The sequence below is a fragment of the Piliocolobus tephrosceles genome, chromosome 9, assembly GCF_002776525.5.
Source record: "Piliocolobus tephrosceles isolate RC106 chromosome 9, ASM277652v3, whole genome shotgun sequence".
In the NCBI taxonomy this organism is placed as follows: Eukaryota; Metazoa; Chordata; class Mammalia; order Primates; family Cercopithecidae; genus Piliocolobus; species Piliocolobus tephrosceles.
This window is the reverse complement of record NC_045442.1, coordinates 66552419-66575446: the sequence shown is the minus strand read 5'-3', so window position 1 is coordinate 66575446 and position 23028 is coordinate 66552419. Positions and strand designations below refer to the sequence as shown.

General features: G+C 48.1%; 1 protein-coding gene across 3 annotated transcripts in view; it reads left to right on the top strand.

The window, feature by feature from the left end:
• The window catches only part of LRRC20 (leucine rich repeat containing 20), a 93383-nt gene that overhangs the window by 29369 nt on the left and 40986 nt on the right, over positions 1-23028 (top strand). For all 3 annotated transcript variants that reach the window (XM_023205028.2, XM_023205029.2, XM_023205030.2), the window contains one exon: positions 16026-16175. In XM_023205028.2, the coding sequence (XP_023060796.1) occupies positions 16026-16175 (150 nt within the window). The remainder of the gene's footprint in view (positions 1-16025; positions 16176-23028) is intronic.

Below are 23028 nucleotides of genomic sequence, written 5' to 3'. Positions count from 1 at the left end.
TTCCCCTTACTCCTACTACAGAGATATTGGATGAAAGGCTAGGTCCAGAGAAGGATGGCAAAACAGAATAGGTAGCCTCGCTGTTGATTAAAAAATTAATTGTCTTACCCGCTACCAGGAGAGTTACCCGCGTCTTGGCGAGGGTGATGGGGGTCCCCGAGTCTCGGCACCTTCAGTTGTCATCGTCCAGATGTAGGAGCTGGAAGGAGCTCCCAGGATCCTGGGAAAGGGGGTCACGTAGAGGCGCGGCACCTGTTCTCAGGGTGGGGCAACCAGACTTCCAGTTTCCTCCCTGCTGGCAAGCAGGGCAGGGGGTTGCTGGTGGACGAGGGTTAGGACATTCACTGGCCTAATGTCCTGATGCCTTGCACTTATAGCAAGGCTGCGTTGGGGCTTGGGGACCTTGCGGACACCTGTTGGCATAGTGTCCTGCCTTGCCGCACTTACAGCAGGCTCCTTTTGTAGCTTTGGAGTCTGCGGGGTGTGTGCTCTCTGGTCTGGGGTTACGACTGGGCTGTAAAGCCGCTGCTAGGAGCTGTAACTTCTGTTCAAGGCAAGCCTGCCATCTCCTCTCTGGAGCTATAGACCTTAAAGGCTAATTTAACTAGGTCTTGTATTGGTGTCTGGGGACCATCCTCTACCTTTTGAAGTTTTTTACGAATGTCAGGAGCTGATTGAGAAATAAGACGCCAAAATGGTGGAAAGATCGGCCAATGAAAAAGGGACATGTACTCTGACTACCCCCTCCGCCCCAGCCACCTCTCGCAAAGGTGCTAACACTGTAGGAGGATGTGGGCAGAGATAGGGGACTCAAGACAGCCAGTTGGGGGCCCCGAAGGAGGCACGGGACCGAGTGGATTACTAGTAGATAAGGAGGAGGAAGGAGGAGTCTGGATGGGGGGAGGAGGAGGAGTCTGGGCAGGAAGGGAAGGGGTGGGGAGAGCAGGGAGAGAAGGAGTATAGGGACGAGAGCCTAAGGCCCAAAAGCCTTGTATGTAAATTTCGGACCACTTGCCTAGCCGCTGGCAGAAATTGCTGAGGTCGATCACGCCACAGTGGAAAGGAAAATTAACCGCTTCCTCCTAAGGTCTTGTTCAAGCTGTAAGGTTTTTAAATTGGCTAGGAGGCACCCTAAGGGGGTGCTCTTTGGAAATTTGGACCGGGGGTTTCCCATTTGTTTCCTCTTTACCGACACACAATGGACACAATGGAAATGGAAGTGGATCTCTGCCTGGCTTCAAAGCATCCTTTGGAACCAGCAGAGACAGACTGGAGGCTCTTGAAGCCAAAGTGGAGATTACCTTCAGGCGGACGTCTCCGTCCTGAACGGGTCTCCTAGCCACTTGGTGGCTCCAAATGGACCTCGGACCTGCGCAGGATTTTGGCCGAGGGACACAATGGACACAATGGAAATGGAAGTGGATCTCTGCCTGGCTTCAAAGCGTCCTTTGGAACCAGCAGAGACAGACTGGAGGCTCATGGAGCCAAAGTGGAGAGTACCTTCAGGCGGACGTCTCCGTCCTGCAAGGGTCTCCCAAGCCACTTGGTGGCTCAAAATGGACCCCGGGTTTCAGCACCATCTGTCTTGTTTTTCTAAGACCACCAGAGCGAGCACAAAAGAACCAGCAAGTAGGCAAAGGTCAGGCGCAAAACTGCTAGTTTATTTTAGCAACCTAAGGTGTGGAGAAGAAGTCTGTCCGCCTCCAGCAAAGAAGGCCGGCAGAGTGCCCCTCCCCCAAGCTCTCGGACGGAGTTCCCACATCCCGACAGGACTGGGAAGCTGGGAAGTCCACGTGGCTCAATGGCCGAGAGCGGCTTTTCTAGGAGTGGGAGGGCAATAGGTGGGGCATGGGCGTGTCAGGGGCGTTCCGCAGGTGCGACCAGGTAAATCTTGGTCTCTTCAGATTGACGTCACCTGGCGCATGCCCAGTTGGTCTGCACCTTCCTGGGCGCCGGCTGCATTTTCGCGCGGGCGGGAAGAGTTGGGAGGTGGGGGATGAAGAACCCGGAAGTGCACCATCTTGCCTCCCTTCGTCCAAACAATTACCACCCATTATCATCATCAGAACGGGAAGCAGCTACAGCAGGAGGAGGCCTGGCCCCTCTAGGCCAGTGATGCTTCAGTTAAAACAGAGATGCCTGGGCCCTACCCCCAGAGTTTCTGATTCTGTGGGACTGGGGTGGTGCCTGAGAATGTGCCTTTCTGACAAGTTCTGGGGTGATGCTGATGCTGTGGGTGATGCTGATGCCCTTGGAGAACCACTGCACTAGACTAGCCCTTGCTACTCAGTGTGGTCCTTGGACCTGCTGGGTGGAAATGCAGATTCTTAGGCCCCACCCAGACATGTGGCATCAGAATCTGCACATTGGCAGTGTCCCCAGGTGGCACACTATAGTTTGAGAGGCGATGGTATGGTGCAGAGTTCACCTGGCTGCACGTTAGAATCACCCAGGGAGCTTTTACCCTCCCTTCCATTCCCAAGCCCCAGCCCCCACTAATTCAGTCAGACTCAGGGAGAGAGATTTAGGCATGAAGAGTCTAGACAGCTCCCAAGTTGGCTCCTAGTTGTGGCCAACTCCTAGAATCCACAGTGGCAGCTGCGAGGGGCCTTGGAGATGATCAGTTGCAATTTACCAAGATTTGAAAACTAAGGGCATAAGGACCCAAGGTCCCAAAGACAGTAAGTGACAAATCCAGGCTCTTGATACCCTGAAGACTCTTTCACCAGCTCTTTCAACTCTAAGTCCCCTTTTGTATAGCTCCATGGGAGCTGCAATATACCAGTGTTCCCAGGGAACCCATTGTGAATCATGGAAGATCTGTCTGCTCATTGGAAACCTACCATCTCCCATTCTGTTTCAGCATGGCAGGCCGTCCTGAATGCGGGTTACATATTCTAGGGAGGCAATGTAGCATGGTGGTTAGGGGCAAACCCTTAAGCTCAGCAGCTTGCTAGCCAAGTAAGCTCTGCAGCTTACTAACCAAGACCCATGGCTCTGTGTCTCGATTCGTCCTCTATACAAAAGGAATAGTAATAATAGTGCCCATCTCATGGATCATCTGAGGTCAGGAGTTCCAGACCAGCCTGACCAAAATGGTGAAACCCCGTCTCTACTAAAAATACAAAAATCAGCCAGATGTGGTGGTGCGTGCCTGTAGTCCCAGCTACTCAGGAGGCTGAGACAGGAGAATCACTTGAACCTGGGAGGTGGAGGTTGCAGTGAGCCGAGATCACACCACTGCACTCCAGCCTGGGCAACAGAGCAAGACTCCGTCTCAAAAAAATAAAACATAATAAATAGTGCCTATCTCGTGGGGATGTTGTGGGGGTTAACTGAGTTAATGCATGACAATGCTGAGATCACTAATTGCAAGCAGCAGGCACTTTGTAAATTTTTTTTATTATTTCATTAACTGGTTGGCCTTGAATAAGTCATATGACTTAGAACAATTTGTTTAACTGCTCCATGACTCAGTTTCCTTAACTGTTAACTGGGGGTAAGCATAGTAGTGACCTATTTATAAGGTGGTTGTGAGGAGTGGATGAAATAAAAGGTCTGAAGCCCCAGCACAACTTCCGTCACACACCTGTTGTCCATCAGTGGTGGCTGCAGTTATGTGTTAGAGACTCAACACCTGCGCAGGAGAAAGTTCCGGCCAGGCCAGAGTCTGAGCTAGGTTGGTCCTGCCCCTCTCACGGGAGCAGCTAGAACCATGAGGACTGAAGTTTCTGGGGATGTTTTTGCCTGGAAAAAAGTTTATAATGTTCCGTGGTTGCCAGCAGCTGGGGGATGGGAAAATAGGGGGTTAACAAGTAAAGAGTTTCAGTTTTGCAAGGTGCAAAAGTCCTGGAGATTGGTTGATTGCACAACAATATAAATATACTTAAAGCTACTGAACTGTACATTTAAAAATGGTTAAGATAGCACATTTAAAAAAATACTTATTTTTTAAAGGGCAGTGTTAGGTTCCCAAGGTTCAGAGCAAAGTTCAGAGTTAAGAATAGAGATTTTCCAATATACTCCCCACTGCCCACAAACAGGCATAGCCTTCTCCATGATCAACATCCTCCACCAGAGGGGCATATTTGCCACAGTTGGTGAACCTATGTTGGTGCATCATTGTCATCCAAAGTCCATGGTTCACATCAGGGTTCACTCCTGGTGTTGCACAGTCTTAGGCTCAGATTAATGTATAATGACATGTGTCTGCCACACGTCACTTTCACTGCCTGAGCATTCTCACACACGTCACTTTCACTGCCTGAGCATTCTCTGTGCTCTGCCTGCTAATCCCTTGCCACTGATAAAATGCTACATTTTTTTAAAGCAGTTTTTAAAAGGAAGATTTATTTGACAAGTTTCACTTAGCATAATATACCTAAAAGGAAGTCACACTACAATGAAAGATTTAAATCAAGGCCTCAGAATTTCATATAAACACCAAGACCAAAATTCTAAAGTATTGGTATTGCGTTTCAAATTTTTCCCATTAACTTAAAAAAAAAAAAAGGCTTAAACTTACATGCGTTACAGGTTATTAAATGAAACTAGAATTAACAAACATGCCAAAATGTTTCCAGACACAGCTCCTACCTTGAGTTTTTCCAAAAAAAAAAAAAAAAAGCATGTCTTTCCACATGCATCCAAACAGTGTTGAATATTTAACATAATTCAACTTCACTAAAATATGCTTACTAAGTGCATCCTATAATACAACTAACTTGAGAAAAGCTGGAACTTGTTTAACAGCTGTAGTTCACTTGGCTTCACTGTTACATCCTAGGTGAGTATTATGTTACAAAATAATGAGCCTTAAGTCTTCATAACAATCCTGATTTCCACTAGAGAGTAAGCATAAATCACAAGCTTGTACTGCAGAAACTGTTAAGCTGAAGTGTTTTTTTGTTTGTTTGTTTTTCTTTTTTAAGTTGACCAAGAGTCAGTGATTAGGATTGACCGATTCCATTTCCCTCCACCACTCCCACTGGACGTGTTAGACATCCCTCCCATTCCACTCATGCCCATAGTTGCACAGCTTCCACCACTCTAGTTGCTGCTATTCATTGTTCCTTGGCTACCTATGCAATGTTTGCTTGAAAATCAATGGAGTTTTCCTGTGAAATTTGGTCATATCACTTGCTAAATTTTTATGTTATGTTTATTTTACAATAATTAAAAAGAAACTGTCTATAATGTCCTTTGTCATCATTTATGTAAAGGATTACCATGCAGAAGAGAGGGCAGCAGGACTAGTGAGTGGTGGAGGGTTGCAGTTATTAATACAGTTCATGAAAGAGCTCTCTAACAGTTAAACTCATTCTATGGAAGGAGGAGTAAGCCCCCCCATCCCCAGTATTCAAGGAGAACTCTATGACCTCAGATGGAGACATGGAGAGATTTCAGGCCTCAGATTGGAGGCTGTGTTACTCAGTGTTTCCCAAGTTTGCCTATTGATAAGAATCACCTGGGGATATTGTTAAAAACAAATTTCCTGCCGGGCGTGGTGGCTCACGCCTGTAATCCCAGCACTTTGGGAGGCCGAGGCGGGCGGATCACAAGGTCAGGAGATCGAGACCACAGTGAAACCCCATCGCTACTAAAAATACAAAAAATTAGCCGAGCGCGGTGGCGGGCGCCTGTAGTCCCAGCTACTCAGGAGGCTGAGGCAAGAGAATGGCGTGAATCCGGGAGGCAGAGCTTGCAGTGAGCCAAGATCGTGCCACTGCACTCCAGCCTGGGCGACAGAGCGAGACTCTGTCTCAAAAAAACAAAACAAACAAAAAAAAATTTCCTGGCACCATCCCAGATTTACTGAAAGGTAGAATATCTGGGGGAGGGTGCAACGACCAGCCTCATCAGATGATTCTCTCTTTTTTTTTTTTTCCTTTTTGAGACAGGGTCTCAGTCCGTCGCCTAGGCTGGAGTGCCATGGCATAATCTCGGCTCACTGCAGCCCTGACTTCCTGGGCTCAAGCAATCCTCCCACCTCAGCCTCCTGAGTAGCTGGGACTACATGTGTGCACTACCATGACTGGCTAATTTTTTGTATTTCTAGAGACAGGGTCTCACTATGTTGCCCAGGCTGGTCTCAAACTCCTTGGTTCAAGCAATCCTCCTGCCTCAGTCTCCCGAAGTGCTAGGATTACAGGCATGTGCCCAGCCTCCAGTTAATTCTAACTTGGAAGTTTGGCACACATGGGCCAAATGACCCCCAGTCTCCTAACCCTGAGGTTCCATGAAGAAAGCTTCTCAGTGAGAGTGGGTCACGCTGGCCACAGAGTTCCTCCAGTAGCCTTGGGAGCCTTACTTCTTGGCTAGTTCACAAGCCCATGTTCTTACTGGCCTGAGTCCCTGACACCCTTGCCTCTGGGCCCTGTGACTTGGTTGCCAGGGGAGTCCCTCTCCACTTCCCACTCTTAGGCCCTGTCACCAGGCCCACTTCTCAGCAGGGGCTGGCAGGGGTCAAAGTTCTGTATTTCTAAGTCACCATGCAAGCTCTACCGGGCGCTCTAGAATTCCAACTGAATGTTCTTTCTTGGATTTTGCTCCTTCTGCCCTGATTCTGCCCACTGGTTACCTTTCATCAGGCATTCATCAGAATTTATGAGATAAGCTTTAATAAAGGACCCAAGCGATTTGAATAAAAGGCTTCTTTATTGACACAAAGTACTGTTCTAATTAGAAGTTTGGGGACATACAGTTTGGTCTTCTTACAATAATAATTATAATTAGGAGGATTATTGCGGCTTGTGTTTATTGTACTGCAACCGCCTCCTGCAAGGATCTTTCTGTTCCCTGCTGCAACCCAGGTGTCAGTGGCTGAGGCTGCTAGGGAAAGTCTGGCTGCTGTCTCCATGGTGCTGGAGGAGCCTGGCATTGCCCCTTGTAGCCAATTACCCACCACGCCATTCCTGACCCCTGTGGGGGTCTGTGACCGCCAAAATGATGCTAATCATTTAGCACTAAATGATTCCAATGCCAGGAGCCTTCCTCTCTGAGCATTCATGCAGCAAGGGTGAGGCTCCGAGAAATGGTAGGAGAAGGCAGAGCTCAAGGGGAAAATCCCAGAGGGGTGACAGCCCTTTGCTCATGCTGTGGCTCACTCCTGAGTTCCCTTCCCTCTCTCCTTTTTGTCTGTAGAACTCTCATCCATCCACCTGAATCTAGGGTGACCCTAAACATCCCAATCTGCCATTGATGGAGGAGGGATTCCTCAGGATGAAGGACTCTCAGTGCTAAAATTAGGAAAGTCCTGCTTAAACTACCCTACTGGTCACCCTACTTGAATCTTTGGTGTTGAATCTTTGCATTCAGATTTTTTGATCCCATCGCTGTATCACAATGACCATATGTGACCCCTACACTATCAACACCTATTAACACCGGCCTCGTTCTCCTGCTGTGAGGATAACTCAGGTTGTTAAAGGAATTAAATGAGTTAATATAGAAAAAGTGCCTAGAACTGTGTCTGGCACATAGCAAATATTCAGTGCTGTTAGCTGTGTTTTATTTATTTATTTATTTATTTATTTATTTATCTATTTATTGAGATGGAGTCTTGCTCTGTTGCCCAGCCTGGAGTGCAGTGGCACGATCTCTGCTCACTGCAACCTCTGCCTCCTGGGTTCAAGCAATTCTCCTGCCTCAGCCTCCTGAGTAACTGGGATTACAGGCATGCACCACCACAACCAGCTACTTTTTGTATTTTTGGTAGAGATAGGGTTTTATCATGTTGGCCAGGATGGTCTTGAACTCCTGACGTCAGGTGATCCACCTGCCTCAGCCTCCCAAAGTGCTGGGATTACACATCTCCCCGTCCTCACTTCTAGCTGTATGACCTTGGGCAAGTCACTTTATTACAGTTTCCCGTGTGCAGAGGGAATAGTTCGTACTTATATAGCACATGTGAAATAGTACATGGTGTTGTTTATGGTTATCATTCCCATCCCCCGTGCGTGGCGTGTAGTATATTGCTCCTTGTGTACAGATGGGAACGTGACTGGGTAAGGATGAGATTTGCTCCTGGATCTCCATTTTCTTGTCCCGGGACCATGGAGAACTGTTCTGGAGATCATGGACCACTCTCCTCCCAGCAGGGGTGAGAGTCCACGTGCTGTGTTAGTGGCTGGCGATGGGGCTGGGATGAGGGGTGTTTGCATTACATCCCAGCAGGGCCCTTCTGTGGAACTCCTGGATGACCTTGGCTGTCGGTGGCAGCCAGGCTGTTCTGGGTAGGAGTTTGGTGGTGCACCCCTGTCACATGCATCCTGGCCTCTGGTGGGCGGTGTAGGGGTCACATAATGGAGGAAACAGATGGAATCCCTGGGGACACAAAAAAAGTCACAGTATACAGTGCAGATCAGTGCCTGGCACACAGGAGGGCCTCAGTAGCTATTTGTGGAGAGTGAAAGGAAGAAGCAAGTGTCGGAGGCGACATTCCAGACCCTCGGCATCCTCTAGTATTAGGGAAGTGTGGTCTTGCGACATGTCAGTTGGCCAGATGAAGCCGCAGAGGGCTTGTATGTTGCTTGTTTTGTGTGTGTGTGTGTGTGTGTGTGTGTGTTTGTTTGTTTGTTTGTTTTGAGACCGAGTCTCATTCTGTCACCCAGGCTGGAGTACAGTGGTATGATCTCGGCTCACTGTAACCTCTGCCTCCCGGGCTCAAGCAATTCTCCCATCTCAGCCCTCCAAGTATCTGAGATTACAGGACACGCCCCCATACCCGGCGGATTTTTGTATTTTTGGTAGAGATGGGGTTTCACCATGTTGGCCAGGCTGATCTTGAACTCGTGACCTCAAGTGATTTGCCCGCCTTGGCCTCCCAAAGTGCTGGGATTACATGGGTGAACTGCCATGCCCAGCACTTGTATGTTGCCTAAACCAAAGAGTGGAAGGGTGGGTGGTGTGAGGCTGGGATGGTGTGTGGATGGCCCAGGTGGCTGGAATGAGACTGTGGGCTGGACATTTCTGGGCTCATCTACTCCAGGAAGACAGGCTGCTTTGAGTACCCTAGGAAATAACTTGTATGGTTTTATGGCTTCTTCCTCCTTTGTAAGCACTTTCTCTCCCCACTATGGGGAGTGGTGGTGTCTGAAAGCTCCTATTCACAGCTCTGCCCCAGCCCAGTGCAGAGTTCCTGTGTTTCTTGGGTCTGCTTTTCCCTATTTCCCTCACTGACGAAGAGCTGACTGCCCTCAATTTGTCTGCGAATTTGCCAAGTTATTTTTTTCCAATAAAAGTTCATTTTAGCACTTAGGGAGCATGAGGCAGGTGGATCGCTTGAGGCCAGGAGTTGGAGACCAGCCTGGGCAGCATGGTGAAACACTATCTCTACTAAAAATACAAAAATTAGCAGGGCATGGTGGCATGCACCTGTAGTCCCAGCTACTTGGGAGGCTGAGGTGGGAGAATCACTTGAGCTTGGGAGGTGAAGGTTGCAGTGAGCCGAGATCGTGTCACTGCCCTCCAGCCTGGGTGACAGAGCGAGATCCTGTCTCAGAAAAATAGCTAATTTTATGATACATTAATTTTTTTATTTAAAAAGTAAAGTATCACTGTATACAGATACTTGGCAAATGGTTTTATATAAATATAGAATGGTATTTTACTTTGTATAAAGTAAACAACCATGAAGACTATAATTTAGTAACAAATTGCTCAAATCCTTTGAAATAACCCGGTTAGCATTCTGGTTATTTTTCTTTCTATTGTCTTTCCCAGGCATGTATCCTTTTATACCTAGTTGGAATTACAGTGTGCATATGCTTTTTATGTCCTGCTTCAGAAAAAACTCTACGCTCTGTAACATGAACGATTCAACAAGAGAAACAATCAACACACCTGGGTTGATAATGCTATTTAAGGAGCTCTACCAACATTTGGGAGGAAAAAATGCCGCAGCTCCAAGTAGAAAAATAGTGAGACATGAATAGAATTTTCCACAGGGGAAACAAATGGTTAATACTTATTTTATTTTATTAGAGATAGGGTCTTGCTCTGTTGCCCAGCCTGAGTGCAGTGATGCAATCACAGCTTACTGCAGCCTTGAACTGGGCTCAAGTGATCCTCCCGCCTCATCCTCCCGAGTACCTGGGACTACATACAGGCACCACCATGTCAAACAAATTTATTTTATTTAGTTTTTTGAGATGGAGTCTCTCTGTCATTCTGTCACCCAGGCTGGAGTGCAGTGATACAATCTCGGCCTCCTGGGTTCAGGCAGTTCTCCTGCCTCAGCCTCCTGAGTAGCTGGGATTACAGGTGTCCGTCACCATACCTGGCTAAATTTTGTATTTTTAGTAGAGATGGGGTTTCATCATATTGGCCAGGCTGGTCTCAAACTCAAGTGATCTCCCTGCCTCAGCCTCTCAAAGTGATGGGATTATATTGTGAGCCACCGCGCCCGGCTGTATTTTATTTTTTGTAGAGATGGGTCTTGCTGTGTTGCCCAGGTTGGTTGTGAACTGGCCTCGAGTGATCCTCCAACATAGGCCTTCCAAAGCTTGGGGATTACAGGTGTGAGCCACCATGCCTAGCTGAAAAACAGTTAATTAACCATGAAAGATAATCAGTCTCATTATTGAAAATATTGCAAATTAAAGTAGGGATACTATTTCCCTTGATCAACTTAGCAAGACTTTCTTTTCTTTTTAATGATCCTGTTGTTTGTTGGATAGGTTACATGTGAATTGGCATAAATATTCTGGAAAGCAATTTGGAAACACATCAGGAGCTATATATTTGTTTACTAATTATGTTTTTTCCTTTGTAAATATCTTACGTCCTTGTCTTCTCAAGTGGTCTCAATTTTTTCTTTATTCAATTATATTGAGTAGTTTCAGTAACGACGATGACTCTGTACGCATCCTATTTACAGATCCCTGTTGCTGGCTTTATTCTTTTTAAGCTTCAAAGTGTTTTCTATGTTTTTAATGCAGTTAGTTTTTGATCTGTTCCTTTGTGATTCTGTTATACTCCTAGATTTGGGAAGTCATCCTCACTTAAAAGGTTGTATAAATGTTCAATTCTGTTTACTTTTTAAAATTTGGTTTAAAAAATATCTAAAGTGTAATTCTATCTAGGATGTATTTTGATTCTTAGATTGAGTCTTTCTCAAAATTGTTAAGGGGTTATTCTGACATCAGTTGATTAATCCTTCCCTCTCCAGTTTATTTGTGAAGCCTCCTTTAGCATTTATTATGACATTATTTCTGGACTATATTTTCGGAACTATATAATTTCTTTCTATGATCTATTTTCCCTTTTGCCCTCTGTTTTAATTATTTTAGGCTTATAATATTGGTTATAACCTCACCTTTTTTAGAGGGTCTTGCTTATATATTTCCCTAGCTGAACTTTAAAACCATTTAGTTAAGGTTTAAAAAAAAAAAAAAAAAAAAAAAAACCTTGTGAGGATTTGGGTAGTAGTTACATTCAACAATATATAAATTAATTTCTTTAAAAAACCAGTGTTTCAATATTTTCACTTGTCATCAATGGACATGTTATATCTTCACATACAAAACCATTCTTAAAAATGTCTTTGTGGGCCGGGCGCGGTGGCTCAAGCCTGTAATCCCAGCACTTTGGGAGAACGAGACGGGCGGATCACGAGGTCAGGAGATTGAGACCATCCTGGCTAACACGGTGAAACCCCGTCTCTACTAAAAAAAAAAATACAAAAAACTAGCCAGGCGAGGTGGCGGGCGCCTGTAGTCCCAGCTACTTGGGAGGCTGAGGCAGGAGAATGGCGTAAACCTGGGAGGCAGAGGTTGCAGTGAGCTGGGATCCAGCCACTGCACTCCAGCCCGGGTGACAGAGCGAGACTCCGTCTCAAAAAAAAAAAAAAAAAAAAAAAATGTCTTTGTGGGCCGGTTGCCATGGCTCGCGACTATAATCCTAGCACTTCGGGAGGCCTAGGTGGGTAGATCACTTGAGCTCAGGAATTCAAGACTAGCCTGAGTAACATGGCAAAAACCCAACTACAAAAAATACAAAAATTAGCCGGGTTTGATGGCATGTGCCTGTAGTCCCATCTACCCAGGAAGCTGAGGTGGGAGGATCACTTAAGCCTAGGAATTCGAGACCGCAGTGAGCTGAGATCGCGACACTGCGCTCCAGCCCGGGCGACAGAGCAAGACCCTGTCTCAATAAGCAAAACAAAACAAAACAAAAGAAAATATCTTTGTGAACTTTTCTACTTTTTTTTTATATTGGTCAGATACATTTTTCATTATGCTCATTTCTCTATATTTTATACTGTTAGAAATAGTATCTTTAAAAACTGTATTTTCTTGCTGGCGCATAGGAATATCATTGCCTTTCCCATGCTTATTTGATTAGCTGCTTTGCTGAGACCATTTTAATTTATATTGCTTGTCAGATGACTGCCTTGAGTTTCTGAGGTTATATAGTCATTTCATATGCACCTAAGAATCACTTTGTCTGTTTTCAGTGTCTGTGCTATTTAATTGGCCAGACCTAACTTGACTTTTCTTTTCTTTTCTTTTCTTTTCCTTTTCTTTTCTTTTTTCAGACAAGGTCTCACTGTCACTCAGGCTGGAGTGCAGTGGAGTGCAGAGGCTCACTGCAGCCCTGACCTCCTGGGTTCAAGCGATCTTCTTCCCACCTCAACCCCCCAAGTATCTGCGACTCCAGGCACACACCACCATGCCCAGCTAGTTTTTAAATTTTTTTGTAGAGACAGGGTCTCACTATGTTGCCCAGGCTGGTCTCAAACTCCTGGACTCAGGCAGTCCTTCCACCTTGGTCTCCCAAAGTACTGGGCTTACAGATATGAGCCTGGCAAGAACTTTCATGATGCTATTCAGGGATACTGGTGATGAAAAGCATCCTTATTTTGCTCTTTGTTTTAAAGGGAAAGCTTCTTCCATTACTTTGATGTTGCTCCTGGGATGTTTGATGAGATCTGTCTACTCCTACCCAAAGGGACTGGTGTAATTCACAACAACTCCAACAAAACTTCTTTCCAGCCCTTAATATATCTGTCACAAAGCGCTAGAGGGCTTATTGTTTGGAAGTATTACTCTTTTTAGAATCCCCAGCTTGCCCCAAACTCTGAGCCCACAGTGCCTATTTGCTTCCAGCTCAGCCCTTGCTCGCCCTCTTCTGAAAGCCTGACTTTTGGGACCTTGTTCCTCCCTGGCAGGATTTAGCAGTCTCTCCTGCCAACCCCACCTGCTGATAGAAGAGCTGGTGATTGACATCGGACAGCTGCAGGGCTGGGTTACCAAGTGCAGACCTGGACCAGAGGAGGCATTAACAACACCCCTTGTAGGCTGCCTGGCAGAGGAGCCCTGTGGACCCTCAGTCATCTGTACTTTTGCCTTCTTCCCACCTGTCTTTTTTTCCCATGAGTCTGCTGGACTTCTGGTACTATACTCTGGGGGTCTTCTCAGTCCACTGGGAAAACAGCACAAAAAGGGGTTAATACAACACAGGGTGAAGAAGTCTCGTTCGCATTATATGAGGCTCAGCTCCTGGAACAACTGACTGCTTAGGACAGTCAGAGAAGGCTTCATGGAGGAGGTGACATTTGAGCTGGGTCTTGGAGCAAGAGAATAAATCTGTGAGGCAAATGAGGGAGAAAGGCTTCAATTGTGATTATTTCCATGTATTTTGTATTATTGTTGCTGTTAGGAATAGAATCTTTTAAAACCGTATTTTACTGCTGGCATATAGAAATATTATTGAGTTTCACATGTTTATTTTGGAGCAATTTTCAAAGTCTTAGAAGCCTGGGAGAGCCTGGCCTCTTTGGGAAAAGATGAGAGTTTTCTGAGAGATAAATGGGGTGGTGCTGTCAGGGTCGATGAGTGCTGCCGGGTGGGAGGTTGGGGGCTGACTGGACACCAGCAACAGCAGTGACCCAGAAGACTTCTGAGAGAGATGGGATGGAAGCTGGCCTGGAAGCCTAGAGAGGCTTTAGATTGAGTGGGAAGAGGAGGTAAAGTGGAAGGGGAGGACTGCTACAATATTTGTAGCATTCCTGCTAAATATCTTCTAGGCGCTTTGTTAATCATTATTTTACTACATTTAATTTTTCCCAACAGCTCTCCTAGGCAGATGATGGTACCTTCATTCTACAGTTAAGGAAACTGAGGCTCAGGGAACTTGAGTGACACCTTGATGAGCTGGACAGACTAATTTCTGAACCCCTATACTTTTAGTGTCTGTTTGCTGCTGTATACATATCTGTCATCGATATAATAATATATATAATTATATATGTATATATATCAGCTTTATTGAGATATAATTCACATGCCATACAATTTATCCACTTAAAGTGTACAATTCAGTGGTTTTACTATGTTTACTATGTTCAGTTGAGCAGTTGTCACCACAATCCAATCTGATAACTTTTTTTGTGTGTGTGTGTGATAGTCTTACTCTGTTGCCCAGGTTGAAGTGCAGTGGTGTGATCTCGGCTCACTGCAACCTCCGCCTTCCAGGTTCAAGGGATTCTCATGACTCAGCCTCCCAAGTAGTTGGGATTGCAGACATGTGCCACCATGCCCAGCTAGTTTTTTATTTTTTTAATTTTTTTATTTTATTTTTAGTAGAGATGGGTTTCTCTATATTGGCCAGGCTGGTCTTGAACTCCTGGCCTCAAGTGATCTGGCCACCTCAGCCTCCCAAAGTGCTGGGATTACAGGCATGAGCCACTGCACCCAGCCCAATCGTAGAACATTTTTATTCCCCTACAAAGAACTCCCCCACCCCCCATCTCTTGCAGCCCTGGCATTCACGAATCTCCTTTCTGTCTGTATGCATTTGCCTGTTCCTGACATTTCATATAAATGAAACTGTACAATATTCCAGCCTTTGTAACTGGCTTCTTTTGCCTGACGTCATGTTTTCAGTGTTCAGCCATGAGATAGCTACTATAACATACATTGGTACTTCATTTCTGTTTTTAAAATGTTTTTTATGGGGGAGACAGAGTCTTGCTCTGTTGCCCAGGCTGGAGTGCAGTGATGTGATCTGGGCTCACCGCAACTTCCACCTCCCAGGCTCAAGGGATTCTCGTGTCTCAGCCTCGTGATTAGCTGGGATTACAGGCGTGTACCACTATGCCTGGCTAATTTTTTTATTTTTAGTAGAGATAGGATTTCACCATGTTGGCCAGGCTGGTCTCGAACTCCTGGCCTCAAGCTACCCACCCACCTTGGCCTCCCAAAGTGCTGGGATTACAGGCGTGAGCCACCCCGCCTGGCCACTTCATTTCTTTTTATTGCTGGATGATATTGCCTTTCATGGAGAGACCACATTTTGCTGATCCATTCCCCAGTTGGTCGACAGTTGGGTTTTTCCACTTTCCGGCTTTTGGGCGGTTGTGAATAACGCTGCCAAGAACATCCACATGTAATGTGTTTTTGCATGGACATATGTTTTTGTCTCTTGGGTATATACCTAGGAGTGGAGTGACTGGGTCATATGGTAACTCTGTGCTCTGTGTTTAACCATTTGAGGAACTGCCTGACTGTTCCGTGCAGCGGCTTCCCAGCTGCTGCTTGTACGAGGCTTGCCTTCAGTGTGACAGGACTAGGAAGAAGATCAAACCACAAAGTCTGTGTGCATTGCCTGTTTTCAAAGAAATACACTATTGTAAAGCACTCTTTAGACTGCATCTGTGTTGTTGAGTCTTTGTTGATTCTAAAGGGACTTGTGGATTTTGCAGGGTTTCGAGGGCACTGCTATGAATGCCAGTCATCTTTGTGCCGACAGACATGATTCTGGCTAGCAGACTGTGGCAACAGAGACGGCGCTGGTACAAATCCTTAAGTTCAGGGTGCAAGGGAGGGATAGGTGTGAGTTAATGCCTGTGAGGAAGGTTGCTGGAAGACAGAGGGCAGGCTCTGAAGCCTGGTCCAGGGGAGACAGGTGGGAGGGCAAGGAGGCTGGAAGGGGGCATGGAGGTGGGGTCTATGTGAGTCTGGGACAAGTTCTCAGGCAGCTGTGGCTGATAACTCTGGTTTGTCTTTGTCCTTTGGCTGCAGACCTGGCCGAGTGCAAGCTGGTCTCCTTTCCCATTGGCATCTACAAGGTCCTGCGGAATGTCTCCGGCCAGATCCACCTCATCACCCTGGCTAACAACGAGCTCAAGTCCCTCACCAGCAAGTTCATGACCACGTTCAATCAGCTCCGAGGTAGGCCCTGGTCAGCTCTAGCCAGAAGGGCATGGCCAGCCCTCATCCTTCAGGCTCTGACCCTGTCCGGGGAGTGCCACCAGAGCTGGTCCCTGGTCAGTGACACCATGAAGTCATTCCCATGGGTAGACTTTGAAAATGGACCTGTGTTCTCTCTGCAGCTTGGAACTCTCTAGGTCACTTCCACCTCTAGCTGGCTGTGAAGCACATTGACCAAGGGTCAAGGGTGTGGTTCTTGGAGTGATTCTCTTGTTCTGAACAGACCAGCCGGATGTTTGGGTCCTGAGGCCCTGGGAGTCATTATTTCCCAGTAGTCTTGAATGAGCCCCCTTCTCATCTTCCAATCTGGTGTTGTTCTCCTGTGTTGCTGTCTCAGTTCAGGAGGAGAGATGCCAGGGATGTTGGCATTTTCTTTCTTCCTTTTTTTTTTTTTTTTTTGAGACGGAGTCTTGTTCTGTTGCTCAGGCTGGAGTGCAGTGGTGCAATCTTGGCTCACTGTGGCTTCCACCTCCCAGGTTCAAGCAATTCTCCTGCCTCAGCCTCCCAAGTAGCTGGGATTACAGGTGTGTGCCACCACATCCGGCTAATTTTAGTATTTTTAGTAGAGGTGGGGTTTCACCATGTTGGCCAAGCTGGTCTCAAACTCCTGACCTCAGGTGATCTACCTGCCTCGGTCTCCCAAAGTGCTGGGATTACAGACGTGAGCCACCACGCCTTGCCGATGTTGGCATTTTCTCTGCTGGGCATATGCAGAGCACGTGGACATAGGTGCTTGGCATCGAAGTGGCAGGAGTCCAGCAGGTGGGCCTCGTAGATGCTCTAGAAATAGTTCCTCTGGCTGGACAAGCAGTGTGCCTTGACTGCTGCAGTGCCTGCCCTCTTCTCCAGAGAGCAGTCCCTCCATCCTTCTATGAGAGGTCACTGCTGCTTAGTGACCCATGTGGCAGAGCTGTGGCATGGGTGCCTGTTGCACGTTTGTGAAATGGTGGAGTGGGAGAATTGCGGAGGGCACAGGAAGCCTAGGGGGGCAGATCCTGCTTCATCACAGACCCACATGGACCCTAACTCCATGCCCCCTTCCAGCCTCCTTGCCCTCCCACCTGTCTCCCCTGGACCAGGCTTCAGAGCCTCTGTCTTCCAGCAGCCTTCCTCACAGGCATTGACTCATACCTGTCCCTCCCTTGCACCCTGAACTTAAGGATTTGTACCAGCGCCGTCTCTGTTGCCACAGTCTGCTAGCCAGAATCATGTCTGCCGGCACAAAGATGACTGGCATTCTTAGCAGTGCCCTCGAAACCCTGCAGAATCCACAAGTGCCTTTGGAATCATCAAAGACTCAACAGCACAGATGCAGTCTAAAGAGTGCTTCACAATAGTCTACTTCTTTCAAAACAGGCAATTCACACAGACTTTGTGGTTTGATGTTCTTCCTAGTCCTGTCACACTGAAGGCAAGCCTCGTACAAGCAGCAGCTGGGAAGCCGCCATGCAGAACGGTCAGGCAGTTCCTCAAATGGTTAAACACAGAGCACACAGTTACCATATGACCCAGTCACTCCATTCCTAGATGTATACCCAAGATATGTAAAGACATATGTCCACATTGCCAGGCACGGTGGCTCACGCCTGTAATCCCAGCACTTTGGGAGGCTGAGGCAGGTGGAGCCCCTGAGGTCAGGAGTTCGAGATGGCAAAACCCTGTCTCTACTAAAAATACAAAAATTAGCTGGGTGTGGTGGCGCATGCCTGTAATCCCAACTACTTAGGCAGCTGAGGAGAATCGCGTGAACCCGGAAGGTAGAGGATGCAGTGAGCCGAGATCATGCCATTGCACTCCAGTCTGGGTGACAGAGCAAGACTCTGTCTCAAAAACAAACAAACAAACAAACAAAAAAACAAAAACAAAAACCCAAAAACAAAACCATACATCCATGCAAAAACACATTACACATGAATGTTCATGGCAGCATTATTCTTAACAGCCTGAAAGTTAGAAAGTAGAAACAACCCAAATGTCCATCAACTGGGAAATGGATCCACAAAATGTGGTCTCCCCATGAAAGGGAATATCATCCAGGATCTGGGAATGCTCTACATGATAGGGATATGAAAAGGGTCTAAGATCCTGTTTAGAGAAAGAAATACGTGAAATGCTGATGATGCATGAGGGACCCGAGCAAGCCTATCTCATAGGGCTGACTTTAGGCTGGGCAAGCTGCCTAGAGGAGGTATGGGCATTGGGCAGGCCAGGAGGGAGAGGGTGCGTGAAGTGGCAAATACAGTGCAGGGACGGTGGCTCAGGAGGGAGCTACAGGCAGGACCTGGAAAGGCCACCATGCAAAGGTGAACAAGGAGGAGGGATTCGTCTATATAGCTGTTTCTGAGTGAAGCTCACAGAGTTTGTTGCATTTGTGTCTGAAAAGCTAAAATCCCTATGACTTGGAGGACACGGAGAGGCCCCTAGGGCTGGATTTCCAGGTCGGGAACTTTCCAGGCCATGGCTGCCTTTCCAGGCCACCTGTGTCAGTCCCAGGGTCCTCTAGTGCTGTACCTAGCCAATTGGGATTGGATGTTTGCTTTCCCGAGAAGGATAGAATGATTGAAAATGGAGGGTGGGGCTGTCTGGGGCCTTGGGGAAGGGCACAGTCAGGCCCTTTGGGTAAGAGGAGAGTTCATTTGTACTTTTCCTTCATTAGACCTTCCCTCGAACACCTTTGTCTCCCAGACCCAGGTCTGGAGGCCTAGGTCTCCACCAGAGTCTCTCCCTGCGGAGACTAGGGTTGCAGGACACATTGTCCTCACCACCCGGTACTGTGATATGGGTATGGACAAAATGCTGGAAGGGACTGCTGGGAAGAGGAATGAATTCTTAGAGAGTGGCATGGACAGAGCCTGGGTATGAATGCAAGAGCTTTGAAAGTGCTTGACATTTGGGGAGTGCCTTGTGGGATGAGTAAGTAGACCCTCTCCAGAGGGCACGGGGAAATGTACCAGAGAAATGCCACTTAGCCCGTGCATCTGTGGGATGCGGAAATATATTTACATAGCACCTTCTGGTCAGAAGTCTGTTGAAAATGCTATTTGAACTCCTTCCCTGCTGCCAGTGGCTCCTGACTCCCTCATGCTGCCTTAAATCACAAAGTGCCTGCTAATCGAATTCACAGAGGCAGCGGATTGAGGGATGTGGTAGCAGCAGCGGTGGTGGGAGCTGAGCACCCTGTTGGGCTCTTACCCTACCTTGAGAGATGGCTCTGGGCCTGAGCCTTTGTTGTGGTTTCTCTTTCAAATAGAAAAGCCCTCTTCTTTTATGTGTGAAGAGGAGGCTTAAACAGGCCTGACTGAGCTCAGCAGGCCTGCTGTGTCCTCCTCTGGGTGCCTGACAGAGGTGGGCTGCCTTGGTGCTGGGGAGGGAACAAGCTGCTTCCTCCCTGCCTGTCACAGTGTTTCCCGGGGCTGCTCTGGGGACTCTTCTGCAAGGCCCAAGGCCCTGGCAGGAGTGAGTCATCTCTAAGTGATTCCATCCCCTTGATATCCTTCATCCATTTTATGGAAGGAAAAAACAAGACGTGAGAAAGCCAAGGGCACAAGAATTCCAAGGGCACACATGGAACTGGTCTGATAGCAGGTGGGCCCTGCAGAGAATGTCCCCATGTCCTGCTGTGGCTCTTCTGTCCCTTCTGCTCCTGTATCCCTGTTTCCCCTCTTCCTCTAGCTTAGCTCTTTTTAGTGAGTGTGTCCCGGGACTGCCAGGCCAGAGGTGTAGGAGACACAGCTATGGCAATAAACGAAGCCCAGCCAAATGAGAAAAGCAAAGGCTATGTATTCAGAGCTTGCTACAGTGAAGGAGTCAGCCACCATCACTTGTGTGTTGGCAGAGACTCAAAGGCAGGCAGCAGAGTGGTAGAGTGGAAAAAAGGGAAGACTTCAGGTACTCTTTGATTGTTGGCATGGGGGAGTTCTAACTAGAGGCGGAGCATCCTCTGTGATTGATGAGGGGGGCATATTGGCTTTCTCTTGTTGGTTAATTGGAAGTGGGGACAAAAATCGGGAAGCTGTTAGTTATTAATTGAGTCCCGGCCACTTGGGACCAGTTGTTATAGGGATTATTGTTTGGCCTCCTGGATGATTGCTAGAGATAGCAGTCTGACTTCTCACAAATCTGATGTATGGCAGGCTGGCATCCTGGCTGGTTACTGTGGATCGTGGGTTGGTTTCCTGGGCAGGCTGCTGTGGGTTGTGAGTGGAGTTCTGTTTTTATATTTGGCCTGGTCATTGTCTGTTTGTATATTCAGTCTCTCACACCCCTGCCTGTCAGCTCAATCCAGCGGATTCCCACAGGCATTGGGTTTGGTGTGGCTGTGGGGATGCATGGGTGAGTGATAACAGCAGAGCCCAAATTCACAGGGTGCTCAGCTCTCCCGGCTCCATGCTGAGCATTCTCCCTGCATCATGTCATTTAGTCCTGGTAGCACCTGTGTCATTTGGGAAGGATAAGAAAACTGAGAGCTGGATGTGGCCCCGGAGGAGCTCCCTATCTTGCAGGGGAGGCAGGTTTATGAGCAGACACCATGTCATACATAATGTGAGGGGCGGTGCAGCAGACGTTTGCCCACGGTCTGTGGGTGTCCAGGCGGTGGAAGTCAGTTCTGCCTTCAGTGAGCAGGGAATCAGAAAACCTCCAGAGGAAATGGCTTAAAGTGTGGATTTGACAGATGAGAAGGGCTTTACCAGGTAAATAAGAAGGAGTTTCTATAGCATCTTTTGGTACAGTGAAAGGTGTGTTTGGGAAATAACTAGAAAAATGGTACAAGACTGAGTGTTACAGAGCAGAGGGATGGTGTGTTGTTAGGGACTGGCTGGAAGGAGTCATCTGCCTGGGTGGGAACATTTGGGAAGAGTTCTGGGAGGTTGGGAGAGGATAGGCCCTGTGGAAAAGGCCGAGAGAAGCATCCTAGCAGGGAGAAGCAGTGTGAGGCCAGGCTGGGAAGGCACAGAACAGGCAGGGCCTCAAAGCCGAGTCATAAGGGAGGTTGCAAGCTCCTTCTGCCCTCCAAAACAATGAGTTCCCTCACCTCAAGAGCGTGGGCCTGGGCCAGGGCAACAGGAGGTGGCTGCTGCAGCTGCTGCAGGGCAGAAGGCGGGCTTTGGTTGGTCGGGAGCCGGTGTATGTGGGTGCGGGAGGACCGGGAGGTGGGTTGCTCCAGTCAGCCGGCCTGAGACCTCCATGGAGACTTGCTGACCCAAGACCCTGCATCTGGAGGCAACACAGCCTGGTGGAACTGGGCCCCAGAGGGCTTGTTCCTCCATTGCTGGAGCATCCAGCAATGTGTTGAGATGTTCCCTGGGGCTCACGGCTCATTTTCTCTGATTTTTCAGCAGCAGCAGGCTTCTTGCCTCTTTCTGTTTCCCCAAGTGTGTGTTCCTTACACTGTCCCTGACAGGGAGATGCCAGCCAGCCATAAACTCCAGGAGGAGGTGTGGCTTCCTCCTCAGAGCCAGGCCCTCCCAGGGGTGACCTTGGAGATGTGCCCAGGGCGAGCCCACGGGGTGCATGACACCTGGGGGGAGCCTGTCTGCAGAGGGCTCTTGGCTGCTCACTGGGCCGCCCCTTACCCTCGCCACAGGGCTCTCCAGGCAGCAGCTCCTGGTGCCTGCCAGATAAAATGGGGCAATTTTCCTCATTATCTCAGCAATTAGGACAGGCAGGAGCGAGGCACCAGGCTTTATCTTTACCTTTGGCAACCGCCTTGGTGCCAGAGGGACCACGCCTCAGCCTCGGCTACTCTCTGCACACCTTGGGGAGTGGTCTTCCTGCTCCAAAGGCCCTACATGCCTGGTGCCTGGGGTGGGTGTGGGCAGAGGGCATGGAGAAGCTAGTTTAAAGCAACTGAGTCCATGCTGACAGGCCAGGGTGGTGAGGATGGGGCGGGCCCCTCTGTTCCTCAGGCCATACCATCAAAGCTGCTGCTGTCCACGCGTGGTCAGGAGTCTTAGGCGGTATTTGGGGGTGGGAAGGGGGTGTGCCAGTGAACAGTGTATGTCAGGGCCCCACAGGACTTATTTTCTGGTGTTCTGGGGAGGGAGGAGAAGGCAGGTGTCCTCTGGGCATATTACATTTCCAAACCTGGGGAGCAAGGGAACCGTCCTCAGAAAGGCTGTTAGGGTGATGGGGTCACAGTGCGCTGTTCCTCCCCAACTTCCTACTTCACTTCAACCCTCTGGGTTTACTCTTTTAAATAGCTGATGTTACTTAGTGGACAAAAGAGAAAAGAAAAGGGGGGCCCAGAAATGTGCTGGAAGAGCCGGGCAGACATGGAAGGTCTGTGAGTTTGGTGGGATGCTGAGGTTTTGGTTGTAGCCTGGGCTCAGGCAGATCTACTCTGTCAGAAACACATTTTCTTTTTCTTTTCTTTTTTTTTTTTTTTTAGATGGAGTCTTGCTCTGTCACCCAGGCTGGAGTGCAGTGGCACTATCTCTGCTCACTGCCACCTCCACTTCCCGGGTTCAACTGATTCTCCTGCCTCAGCCTCCCGAGTAGCTGGGATTACAGGCACCTGCCACCATGCCTGGCTAATTTTTGTATTTTTAGTAGAGACAGGGTTTAACCATGCTGGCCAGGCTGGTCTCAAACTCCTGGCCTCAGATGATCCACCCATCTTGTCCTCCCAAAGTGTTGGGATAATAGGCCTGAGCCACAGCACCTGGCCAGAAGCACATTTTCTGGTGCGTTCAGTGCAGCCCAGCACTGGCATAGTGGGGTCTGGGAGAGTCTATCTCCCCTGAGTTACATGCAAGGGGCAGACCCCAATTGCAGATGATCAAGAGTTCCTACCTGATATCAAGGCAGTGACAAG